The sequence below is a fragment of the Oncorhynchus keta genome, unplaced genomic scaffold (assembly GCF_023373465.1).
Source record: "Oncorhynchus keta strain PuntledgeMale-10-30-2019 unplaced genomic scaffold, Oket_V2 Un_scaffold_9243_pilon_pilon, whole genome shotgun sequence".
Lineage (NCBI taxonomy): Eukaryota > Metazoa > Chordata > Actinopteri > Salmoniformes > Salmonidae > Oncorhynchus > Oncorhynchus keta.
In genome coordinates, this window is record NW_026291013.1 from 207,501 (window position 1) to 220,510 (window position 13,010).

Sequence of the window (13,010 nt, forward strand, 5' to 3'; positions counted from 1 at the left end):
TTATTATTATGATGGTTATTATGATGGTTATTATATAAAGGCGTTTCCACCTCCATTCATTTTATAGACACAGAAAGATCCCACCTAAAAGATCCAATGAACAAATGATTTGTCTGCATTTATACAATCGTTCCCCAAATGTCCTATTTCCTTCACAGCGTTTTAAATACAGTATGACTCTTTACTGGCATAACTGTGGATGGAAACATGGTTCCAGCTAATGAAATGTGTCTGCAGGCAGAATCAGTATTGATCCATCACCGCGGCCATGCCGGCTCAAAGCCTCATTGGGACGAACTGGAATGACTGTCAGGGTGCGTAGAAACCAGCCATCTTGGGGCCGCAGTTGCTTGGCAGCTGGTCAGAAGTGACGATGTTACTGGTAGACCCAGTGCCTGGGGTTCCTGGTGTCATGTAGAATGACTACAGTAACATTATTAACATGGTCTGTAATAACACCGGGTATAGAGTCAGACCCAGTGCCTGGGGTTCCTGGTGTCATGTAGAATGACTACAGTAACATTATTAACATGGTCTGATACAACACCGGGTATAGAGTCAGACCCAGTGCCTGGGGTTCCTGGTGTCATGTAGAATGACTACAGTAACATTATTAACATGGTCTGATACAACACCGGGTATAGAGTCAGACCCAGTGCCTGGGGTTCCTGGTATAGAGTCAGACCCAGTGCCTGGGGTTCCTGGTATAGAGTCAGACCCAGTGCCTGGGGTTCCTGGTATAGAGTCAGACCCAGTGCCTGGGGTTCCTGGTATAGAGTCAGACCCAGTGCCTGGGGTTCCTAGTATAGAGTCAGACCCAGTGCCTGGGGTTCCTGGTATAGAGTCAGACCCAGTGCCTGGGGTTCCTGGTATAGAGTCAGACCCAGTGCCTGGGGTTCCGGGTATAGAGTCAGACCCAGTGCCTGGGGTTCCTGGTATAGAGTCAGACCCAGTGCCTGGGGTTCCTGGTATAGAGTCAGAGCTGACACTACCAGAGACATTTTCTATACGCAGGAAATATTAGGAATAATACACATTTTTCCCCTTTTCTCTGAGTGTTCTTCAACAAGAAGATAGAAGACCTATAAAAACACGGAAGTCAGCAATAAATTGATGGATACTTGGTATTGATGTGACATTACAGACAGACAGACAGACAGACAGACAGACAGACAGACAGACAGACAGACAGACAGACAGACAGACAGACAGACAGACAGACAGACAGACAGACAGACAGACAGACAGACAGACAGACAGACAGACAGACAGACAGAGCGGAGGAAGAGAGAGAGAGAGAGAGAGAGAGAGAGAGAGCGGAGGAAGAGAGAGAGAGAGAGAGAGAGCGGAGGAAGAGAGAGAGAGAGAGAGAGAGGAGGAAGAGAGAGAGAGAGAGAGAGAGAGAGGAGGAAGAGAGAGAGAGAGAGAGAGAGAGGAGAGAGAGACAGAGAGAGAGAGAGAGCAGAGGAAGAGAGAGCAGAGGAGAGAGACAGAGAGAGAGAGAGAGTGGAGGAAGAGAGAGAGCGGAGAGAGAGAGAGAGAGAGCGGAGAGAGAGAGAGAGAGCTGAGGGATCGAGGGCAGAGGAAGAGAGAGAGAGAGAGCTGAGGGATCGAGGGCAGAGGAAGAGAGAGAGAGCTGAGGGATCGAGGGCAGAGGAAGAGAGAGAGTGGAGGAAGAGAGAGAGTGGAGGAAGAGAGAGAGTGGAGGAAGAGAGAGAGCGGAGAGAGAGAGAGCTGAGGGATCGAGGGCGGAGGAAGAGAAAGAGAGAGCTGAGGGATCGAGGGCGGAGGAAGAGAGAGAGTGAGAGCAGAGGAGAGAGACAGAGAGAGAGAGTGGAGGAAGAGAGAGAGTGGAGGAAGAGAGAGAGAGTGGAGGAAGAGAGAGAGAGTGGAGGAAGAGAGAGAGAGTGGAGGAAGAGAGAGAGAGCGGAGGAAGAGAGAGAGAGCTGAGGGATCGAGGGCAGAGGAAGAGAGAGAGTGGAGGAAGAGAGTGAGGGCGGAGGAAGAGAGAGAGTGGAGGAAGAGAGAGAGAGCTGAGGGATCGAGGGCGGAGGAAGAGAGAGAGAGTGGAGGAAGAGAGAGAGAGTGGAGGAAGAGAGAGAGTGAGAGCTGAGGGATCGAGGGCAGAGGAAGAGAGAGAGCGGAGAGAGAGAGAGCGGAGAGAGAGAGAGTGGAGGAAGAGAGAGAGTGGAGGAAGAGAGAGAGTAATACTTCAGCAGATAATTGTTCTGACATCAAAGGTCCCACAACAATATCCACCTTCTATTGGATAATAATCCCCTTCTTAGGGACAGAGAAAGGTAGAGAGGAGGGGTGGAGAGAGGGGGAGAGAGATGTAGAGGGGGAGAGAGACAGGTAGAGGGGGAGAGAGACAGGTAGAGGGGGAAAGAGACAGGTAGAGGGGGAAAGAGACAGCTAGAGGGGGAGAGAGACAGCTAGAGGGGGAGAGAGATGTAGAGGGGGAGAGAGACAGGTAGAGGGGGAGAGAGATGTAGAGGGGGAGAGAGACAGGTAGAGGGGGAAAGAGACAGCTAGAGGGGGAGAGACAGCTAGAGGGGGAGAGACAGGTAGAGGGGGAGAGAGACAGGTAGAGGAGGAGAGAGACAGGTAGAGGGGGTGAGAGAGAGAGGGGGGGAGATAGAGAGAGGGGGAGAGAGAGAGGTGGAGAGAGGGAGAGGGGGAAAGAGACGGGTAGAGGGGGAAAGAGAGAAAGAGAGGTAGAGGGGGAAAGAGAGAAAGAGAGGTAGAGGGGGAGAGAGACAGGTAGAGGGGGAGAGAGACAGGTAGAGGGGGAGAGAGACGGGTAGAGGGGGAGAGAGACAGGTAGAGGGGGAGAGAGACAGGTAGAGGGGTAGAGAGACAGGTAGAGGGGGAGAGAGACAGGTAGAGGGGTAGAGAGACAGGTAGAGGGGTAGAGAGACAGGTAGAGGGGGAGAGAGACAGGCAGAGGGGGAGAGAGACAGGCAGAGGGGGAGAGAGAGAGAGATAACATGTCCCTTAGGGATAATGGGGTTATATTTGCATATAGTCTGTCAGCAAAACTACAGGCTAGTCATATGAGACTGTGTGTGTGTCTGTAGGAGTTCTGTGTGTGTGAGAGCGCATAAGTGATCCTGTGTGTGTGTGTGTGTGTGTGTCCACCTGTTCCTTGTCCTGCAGCTCCGTCTCCAGCTCCTGAACTCGTACAGTGAGCTTAGAGTTCCTCTCCTTCTCCACGTTGGCCTTTTCACACTGAGACTCCAACTCTGCTATCTACAGGAGAGAGAGGAGCAGGAGATATAGAGCAGGAGGAGAGCGGAGGAGGAGGAGAGAGAGGAGCAAGAAGAGAGAGGAGCAGGAGGAGAGAGAGGAGCAAGTGGTGGAGAGAAGAGGAGGAGGAGAGAGAGGAGCAGGAGAGAGAGGAGCAGCAGGAGAGAGAGGAGCAAGTGGTGGAGAGAAAAGGAGGAGGAGGAGAGAGGAGCAGGAGGAGAGAGGAGCAGGAGGAGAGACCCTTGTTAGGAACTCTTAGAACCCTCCCCTGATATCAGCACGATCATGTTCTGGATTGATGTGTATATCAGTGGAGGCTCCTCATCCTACTCAGTGAATTTCATACAAATAAATTGAGTAAAACATTACAAAACGTGATCCTTTTTAGATAGAACTATAGTAAATATATTCAGGTCACCAAATAACTGATTAAAACACACCATTTGGAAATGAAGGTCTACAGTAGTCTCAACAGCACTCTGTAGAGTAGCACCATGGTGTAGCCGGAGGACAGCTAGCTTCCGTCCTCCTCTGGCTACATTGACTTCAATAAAAAACCTGGGAGGCTTATGGTTCTCAACCCCTACAATTTGTCTCTAGACAGCTATATAGATAGCTCTATGTAGGGTCCTCTATAGTGTGTCTATGTAGATAGCTATATGTAGGGTCCTCTATAGTGTCTATATAGACAGCTCTATGTAGGGTCCTCTATAGTGTCTACGTAGATAGCTCTACGTAGGGTCCTCTATAGTATCTATGCAGATGGCTCTATGCAGATTCCTCTATAGTGTCTCTATATAGATAGCTCTACGTAGAGTCCTCTATAGTGTCTATATAGATAGCTCTACGTAGGGTCCTCTATAGTGTCTATATAGATAGCTCTAAGTAGGGACCTCTATAGTGTCTATATAGATAGCTCTATGTAGGGTCCTCTATAGTGTCTCCATGTAGATAGCTCTATGTAGGGTCCTCTATAGTGTCTATATAGACAGCTCTACGCAGGGTCCTCTATAGTGTCTATATAGATAGCTCTACGTAGGGTCCATGTAGATAGCTCTACGTAGGGTCCTCTATAGTGTCTATGTAGATAGCTCTATATAGACAGCTCTATGTAGGGTCCTCTATAGTGTCTCTACGTAGGGTCCTCTATAGTGTCTATGTAGATAGCTCTACGTAGGGTCCTCTATAGTGTCTCTACATAGGGTCCTCTATAGTGTCTATATAGACAGCTCTACGTAGGGTCCTATATAGTGTCTATATAGACAGCTCTATGTAGGGTCCTCTATATAGACAGCTCTACGTAGGGTCCTCTATAGTGTCTATGTAGACATCTCTACATAGGGTCCTCTATAGTGTCTATATAGACAGCTCTACGTAGGGTCCTCTATATAGACAGCTCTACGTAGGGTCCTCTATAGTGTCTATATAGACAGCTCTACGTAGGGTCCTCTATATTGTCTATGTAGACAGCTCTACGTAGGGTCCTCTATAGTGTCCATTTAGACAGCTCTACGTAGGCTCCTCTATAGTGTCTATATAGACAGCTCTACGTAGGGTCCTCTATATAGACAGCTCTACGTAGGCTCCTCTATAGTGTCTCTACGTAGGGTCCTCTATAGTGTCTATATAGATAGCTCTACGTAGGGTCCTCTATATAGACAGCTCTACGTAGGGTCTTCTATATAGACAGCTCTATGGAGGCTCCTCTATAGTGTCTCTACGTAGGGTCCTCTATAGTGTCTCTACGTAGGGTCCTCTATAGTGTCTCTACATAGGCTCCTCTATAGTGTCTATATAGACAGCTCTACGTAGGGTCCTCTATAGTGTCTCTACGTAGGGTCCTCTATAGTGTCTCTACGTAGGGTCCTCTATAGTGTCTATATAGACAGCTCTACGTAGGGTCCTCTATAGTGTCTCTACGTAGGGTCCTCTATAGTGTCTCTACGTAGGGTCCTCTATAGTGTCTATACAGACAGCTCTACGTAGGCTCCTCTATAGTGTCTATATAGACAGCTCTACGTAGGGTCCTCTATATAGACAGCTCTACGTAGGGTCCTCTATATAGACAGCTCTACGTAGGGTCCTCTATATAGACAGCTCTACGTAGGGTCCTCTATAGCGTCTATATAGATAGCTCTACGTAGGGTCCTCTATATAGACAGCTCTACGTAGGGTCCTCTATATAGACAGCTCTACGTAGGGTCCTCTATAGTGTCTATATAGATAGCTCTACGTAGGGTCCTCTATATAGACAGCTCTACGTAGGGTCCTCTATATAGACAGCTCTATGTAGGGTCCTCTATATAGACAGCTCTACGTAGGGTCCTCTATATAGACAGCTCTACGTAGGGTCCTCTATAGTGTCTATATAGACAGCTCTACGTAGGGTCCTCTATGTAGACAGCTCTACGTAGGCTCCTCTATATAGACAGCTCTACGTAGGCTCCTCTATAGTGTCTATGTAGACAGCTCTACGTAGGCTCCTCTATATAGACAGCTCTACGTAGGCTCCTCTATGTAGACAGCTCTACGTAGGCTCCTCTATATAGACAGCTCTACGTAGGCTCCTCTATATAGACAGCTCTACGTAGGCTCCTCTATATAGACAGCTCTACGTAGGGTCCTCTATAGTGTCTATATAGACAGCTCTACGTAGGCTCCTCTATATAGACAGCTCTACGTAGGCTCCTCTATATAGACAGCTCTACGTAGGCTCCTCTATAGTACCTTTTCCCTCAGTGTGTCGCTCTCCTCCTTGCAGGTGTTGAGTTGTTTCTTCCAGATCTCTACATTAGCGGAGGACTCCGTTAGCGCGTCTACCAGCCGAGCATTACTGTCCCGTAGAGTCTGGAGCTCTGTCTCCAACTTCTTAGCATTGGTGTTACTGGGGGGAGAGAGAGAGAAAGAGAAGAGGGAGAAGAGAGAGAGAGAGAGAGAGAGAGAGAGAGAGAGAGAGAGAGAGAGAGAGAGAGAGAGAGAGAGAGAAGAGAGAGAGGGAGAGAGAGAGAGAGAGGGAGATGAAGAGAGAGGGAGCGAGAGAGAAAAAGAAGAGAGGGAGAGAGAGAGAAAGAGAAGAGAGAGGGAGAGAGAGAGAGAGAGAAAGAGAAGAGAGAGAGGGAGGAGAGAGAGGGAGAAGAGAGAGAGGGAGGAGAGAGAGAGAAGAGAGGGAGAAGAGAGGAGAGAGAGAAGAGAAGAGAGAGAGAGAAGAGAAGAGGGAGAGAGAGGGAGGGAGAAGAGAAGAGAGATGGAGAGAGAGAGAGAGTGGGAGGAGAGATAGATTAATGTTTTCAAAGTAATTTAGGGTCAAAACCTACCAATATGCATATTAAGAAGTCGCATGGTTCTTTCAGTGTGCATGACTGGTTCTTTCAGTGTGCATGACTGGTTCTTTCAGTGTGCATGGCTGATTCTTTCAGTGTGTGCATGGCTGGTTTTTTCAGTGTGCATGACTGGTTCTTTCAGTGTGCATGACTGGTTCTTTCAGTGTGCATGACTGGTTCTTTCAGTGTGCATGACTGGTTCTTTCAGTGTGCATGACTGGTTCTGTCAGTGTGCATGACTGGTTCTGTCAGTGTGCATGACTGGTTCTTTCAGTGTGCATGACTGGTTCTTTCAGTGTGCATGACTGGTTATTTCAGTGTGCATGACTGGTTCTTTCAGTGTGCATGACTGGTTCTCTCAGTGTGCATGACTGGTTCTGTCAGTGTGCATGACTGGTTCTGTCAGTGTGCATGACTGGTTCTTTCAGTGTGCATGGCTGGTTCTTTCAGTGTGCATGGCTGGTTCTTTCAGTGTGCATGGCTGGTTCTTTCAGTGTGCATGACTGGTTCTGTCAGTGTTCATGACTGGTTCTGTCAGTGTGCATGACTGGTTCTTTCAGTGTGCATGACTGGTTGGTTGGGGTAAATCGAGCTCCATACTAACGAATGCAGACAAACCAGTACCACCACATTCTACAACATGGTGTGTCAGATCATTCCCTGGCAGTTGGTTTACGGAACACAATCTTTCTTCGCTGCTCTCAGCAGACTGTAGTCCATGGACTGATACCTTCCATCTCTCTGCAGCCAGCTGATACCTTCCATCTCTCTGCAGCCAGCACTGATACCTTCCATCTCTCTGCACTGATACCTTCCATCTCTCTGCACTGATACCTTCCATCTCTCTGCACTGATACCTTCCATCTCTCTGCACTGATACCTTCCATCTCTCTGCACTGATACCTTCCATCTCTCTGCACTGATACCTTCCATCTCTCTGCAGCCAGCTGATACCTTCCATCTCTCTGCAGCCAGCTGATACCTTCCATCTCTCTGCAGCCAGCTGATACCTTCCATCTCTCTGCAGCAGCTGATACCTTCCATCTCTCTGCACTGATACCTTCCATCTCTCTGCAGCCAGCTGATACCTTCCATCTCTCTGCAGCCAGCTGATACCTTCCATCTCTCTGCAGCCAGCTGATACCTTCCATCTCTCTGCAGCCAGCTGATACCTTCCATCTCTCTGCAGCCAGCTGATACCTTCCATCTCTCTGCAGCCAGCTGATACCTTCCATCTCTCTGCAGCCAGCTGATACCTTCCATCTCTCTACGCTGATACCTTCCATCTCTCTGCAGATACCTTCCATCTCTGCCATCTCTCTGCAGCCAGCTGATACCTTCCATCTCTCTGCAGCCAGCTGATACCTTCCATCTCTGCAGCCAGCTGATACCTTCCATCTCTCTGCACCTTCCATCTCTCTGATACCTTCCATCTCTCTGCAGCCAGCTGATACCTTCCATCTCTCTGCAGCCAGCTGATACCTTCCATCTCTCTCTCCATCTCTCTGCAGCCAGCTGATACCTTCCATCTCTCTACGCTGATACCTTCCATCTCTCTGCAGCCAGCTGATACCTTCCATCTCTCTGCAGCCAGCTGATACCTTCCATCTCTCTGCAGCCAGCTGATACCTTCCATCTCTCTGCAGCCAGCTGATACCTTCCATCTCTCTGCAGCCAGCTGATACCTTCCATCTCTCTGCAGCCAGCTGATACCTTCCATCTCTCTGCAGCCAGCTGATACCTTCCATCTCTCTGCAGCCAGCTGATACCTTCCATCTCTCTGCAGCCAGCTGATACCTTCCATCTCTCTGCAGCAAGCTGATACCTTCCATCTCTCTGCAGCCAGCTGATACCTTCCATCTCTCTGCAGCCAGCTGATACCTTCCATCTCTCTGCAGCCAGCTGATACCTTCCATCTCTGCAGCAGCCAGCTGATACATCTCTCTCCATCTCCATCTGCAGCCAGCTGATACCTTCCATCTCTCTGCAGCCAGCTGATACCTTCCATCTCTCTCCAGCTGATCTTCCATCTCTCTGCAGCCAGCTGATACCTTCCATCTCTCTGCAGCTGATACCTTCCATCTCTCTGCAGCAGCTGATACCTTCCACTGATACCTTCCATCTCTCTGCAGCCAGCTGATACCTTCCATCTCTCTGCAGCCAGCTGATACCTTCCATCTCTCTGCAGATACCTTCCAGCTGATACCTTCCATCTCTCTCTCTTCCATCTCTCTGCTGATACCTTCCATCTCTCTGCAGCCAGCTGATACATCTTCCATCATCTCTGCAGCCAGCTGATACCTTCCATCTCTCTGCAGCCAGCTGATACCTTCCATCTCTGCAGCCAGCTGATACCTTCCATCTCTCTGCAGCCAGCTGATACCTTCCATCTCTCTGCAGCCAGCTGATACCTTCCATCTCTCTGCAGCCAGCTGATACCTTCCATCTCTCTGCAGCCAGCTGATACCTTCCATCTCTCTGCAGCCAGCTGATACCTTCCATCTCTCTGCAGCCAGCTGATACCTTCCATCTCTCTGCAGCCAGCTGATACCTTCCATCTCTCTGCCAGCTGATACCTTCCAGCCAGCTGATACCTTCCATCTCTCTGCAGCCAGATACCTTCCATCAGCTGATACCTTCCATCTCTCTGCAGCCAGCTGATACCTTCCATCTCTCTGCAGCCAGCTGATACCTTCCATCTCCCTCCTTACCTCTCCCCCTACCCCTCCCTCCTTACCTCTCCCCTCCTCCTCCCTCCCTTTACCTCTCCCTCTTTACCTCTCCCTCCTTACCTCTCCCTCTCCCCCTACCCCTCCCTCCCCCTACCCCTCCCCTCCCCTCCCCCCTTACCTCTCACCCTCCCTCCTTACCTCTCCCTCTCCCCCTACCCCTCCCTCCTCCCTCCTTCCCTCTCCCTCTCCCCCTACCCCTCCCTCCTTACCTCTCCCCCTCCCTCCTTACCTCTCCCCCTCCCTCCTTACCTCTCCCCCTCCCTCTTTACCTCTGTTCCACAGTGGTCTTGAGTTTGTCGTTCTCGCTCATCAGCGCTGCGGTCTCCGGCCCTCCGTGGGAGATCTTCTCATCGTCGGTCCCGTTGATGCTGGAGGCCTGGGTGGACGAGGGGGTCTCACGACCCGACTCCTGGATGAGGGGGAGGACGAGGACAATTTATCATGTCAGATACCAGAGGATGATTCTGCTTCATAGAGCTGAGCCAGACTCCTGCCATCTGTAGTTAAACAGTCAGATAGTAACAGCTAGTTAGTACTGACCAGCTCTGAGACACCATGTAGTTATAGTAACAGCTAGTTAGTACTGACCAGCTCTGAGACACCATGTAGTTATAGTAACAGCTAGTTAGTACTGACCAGCTCTGAGACACCATGTAGTTATAGTAACAGCTAGTTAGTACTGACCAGCTCTGAGACACCATGTAGTTATAGTAACAGCTAGTTAGTACTGACCAGCTCTGAGACACCATGTAGTTATAGTAACAGCTAGTTAGTACTGACCAGCTCTGAGACACCATGTAGTTATAGTAACAGCTAGTTAGTACTGACCAGCTCTGAGACACCATGTAGTTATAGTAACAGCTAGTTAGTACTGACCAGCTCTGAGACACCATGTAGTTATAGTAACAGCTAGTTAGTACTGACCAGCTCTGAGACACCATGTAGTTATAGTAACAGCTAGTTAGTACTGACCAGCTCTGAGACACCATGTAGTTATAGTAACAGCTAGTTAGTACTGACCAGCTCTGAGACACCATGTAGTTATAGTAACAGCTAGTTAGTACTGACCAGCTCTGAGACACCATGTAGTTATAGTAACAGCTAGTTAGTACTGACCAGCTCTGAGACACCATGTAGTTATAGTAACAGCTAGTTAGTACTGACCAGCTCTGAGACACCATGTAGTTATAGTAACAGCTAGTTAGTACTGACCAGCTCTGAGACACCATGTAGTTATAGTAACAGCTAGTTAGTACTGACCAGCTCTGAGACACCATGTAGTTATAGTAACAGCTAGTTAGTACTGACCAGCTCTGAGACACCATGTAGTTATAGTAACAGCTAGTTAGTACTGACCAGCTCTGAGACACCATGTAGTTATAGTAACAGCTAGTTAGTACTGACCAGCTCTGAGACACCATGTAGTTATAGTAACAGCTAGTTAGTACTGACCAGCTCTGAGACACCATGTAGTTATAGTAACAGCTAGTTAGTACTGACCAGCTCTGAGACACCATGTAGTTATAGTAACAGCTAGTTAGTACTGACCAGCTCTGAGACACCATGTAGTTATAGTAACAGCTAGTTAGTACTGACCAGCTCTGAGACACCATGTAGTTATAGTAACAGCTAGTTAGTACTGACCAGCTCTGAGACACCATGTAGTTATAGTAACAGCTAGTTAGTACTGACCAGCTCTGAGACACCATGTAGTTATAGTAACAGCTAGTTAGTACTGACCAGCTCTGAGACACCATGTAGTTATAGTAACAGCTAGTTAGTACTGACCAGCTCTGAGACACCATGTAGTTATAGTAACAGCTAGTTAGTACTGACCAGCTCTGAGACACCATGTAGTTATAGTAACAGCTAGTTAGTACTGACCAGCTCTGAGACACCATGTAGTTATAGTAACAGCTAGTTAGTACTGACCAGCTCTGAGACACCATGTAGTTATAGTAACAGCTAGTTAGTACTGACCAGCTCTGAGACACCATGTAGTTATAGTAACAGCTAGTTAGTACTGACCAGCTCTGAGACACCATGTAGTTATAGTAACAGCTAGTTAGTACTGACCAGCTCTGAGACACCATGTAGTTATAGTAACAGCTAGTTAGTACTGACCAGCTCTGAGACACCATGTAGTTATAGTAACAGCTAGTTAGTACTGACCAGCTCTGAGACACCATGTAGTTATAGTAACAGTCAGATAGTAACAGCTAGTTAGTACTGACCAGCTCTGAGACACCATGTAGTTATAGTAACAGCTAGTTAGTACTGACCAGCTCTGAGACACCATGTAGTTATAGTAACAGCTAGTTAGTACTGACCAGCTCTGAGACACCATGTAGTTATAGTAACAGCTAGTTAGTACTGACCAGCTCTGAGACACCATGTAGTTATAGTAACAGCTAGTTAGTACTGACCAGCTCTGAGACACCATGTAGTTATAGTAACAGCTAGTTAGTACTGACCAGCTCTGAGACACCATGTAGTTATAGTAACAGCTAGTTAGTACTGACCAGCTCTGAGACACCATGTAGTTATAGTAACAGCTAGTTAGTACTGACCAGCTCTGAGACACCATGTAGTTATAGTAACAGCTAGTTAGTACTGACCAGCTCTGAGACACCATGTAGTTATAGTAACAGCTAGTTAGTACTGACCAGCTCTGAGACACCATGTAGTTATAGTAACAGCTAGTTAGTACTGACCAGCTCTGAGACACCATGTAGTTATAGTAACAGCTAGTTAGTACTGACCAGCTCTGAGACACCATGTAGTTATAGTAACAGCTAGTTAGTACTGACCAGCTCTGAGACACCATGTAGTTATAGTAACAGCTAGTTAGTACTGACCAGCTCTGAGACACCATGTAGTTATAGTAACAGCTAGTTAGTACTGACCAGCTCTGAGACACCATGTAGTTATAGTAACAGCTAGTTAGTACTGACCAGCTCTGAGACACCATGTAGTTATAGTAACAGCTAGTTAGTACTGACCAGCTCTGAGACACCATGTAGTTATAGTAACAGCTAGTTAGTACTGACCAGCTCTGAGACACCATGTAGTTATAGTAACAGCTAGTTAGTACTGACCAGCTCTGAGACACCATGTAGTTATAGTAACAGCTGACCAGCTCTATGTAGTTATACTGACCAGCTCTGAGACACCATGTAGTTATAGTAACAGCTAGTTAGTACTGACCAGCTCTGAGACACCATGTAGTTATAGTAACAGCTAGTTAGTACTGACCAGCTCTGAGACACCATGTAGTTATAGTAACAGCTAGTTAGTACTGACCAGCTCTGAGACACCATGTAGTTATAGTAACAGCTAGTTAGTACTGACCAGCTCTGAGACACCATGTAGTTATAGTAACAGCTAGTTAGTACTGACCAGCTCTGAGACACCATGTAGTTATAGTAACAGCTAGTTAGTACTGACCAGCTCTGAGACACCATGTAGTTATAGTAACAGCTAGTTAGTACTGACCAGCTCTGAGACACCATGTAGTTATAGTAACAGCTAGTTAGTACCAGCTCTGAGACACCATGTAGTTATAGTAACAGCTAGTTAGTACTGACCAGCTCTGAGACACCATGTAGTTATAGTAACAGCTAGTTAGTACTGACCAGCTCTGAGACACCATGTAGTTATAGTAACAGCTAGTTAGTACTGACCAGCTCTGAGACACCATGTAGTTATA

The 13,010-nt window shown here is 47.8% G+C and overlaps 1 protein-coding gene across 2 annotated transcripts in view; it reads right to left on the reverse strand.

Annotated features, from left to right (window-relative positions):
- homer2 (homer scaffold protein 2) overlaps positions 1–13,010 on the reverse strand; it is a 113,119-nt gene that overhangs the window by 8,650 nt on the left and 91,459 nt on the right. For both annotated transcript variants that reach the window (XM_052517656.1, XM_052517657.1), the window contains exons 4-6: positions 9,571–9,710; positions 5,977–6,133; positions 3,142–3,252 (exon numbers count right to left, since the gene is read on the reverse strand). In XM_052517656.1, the coding sequence (XP_052373616.1) occupies positions 3,142–3,252; positions 5,977–6,133; positions 9,571–9,710 (408 nt within the window). The remainder of the gene's footprint in view (positions 1–3,141; positions 3,253–5,976; positions 6,134–9,570; positions 9,711–13,010) is intronic.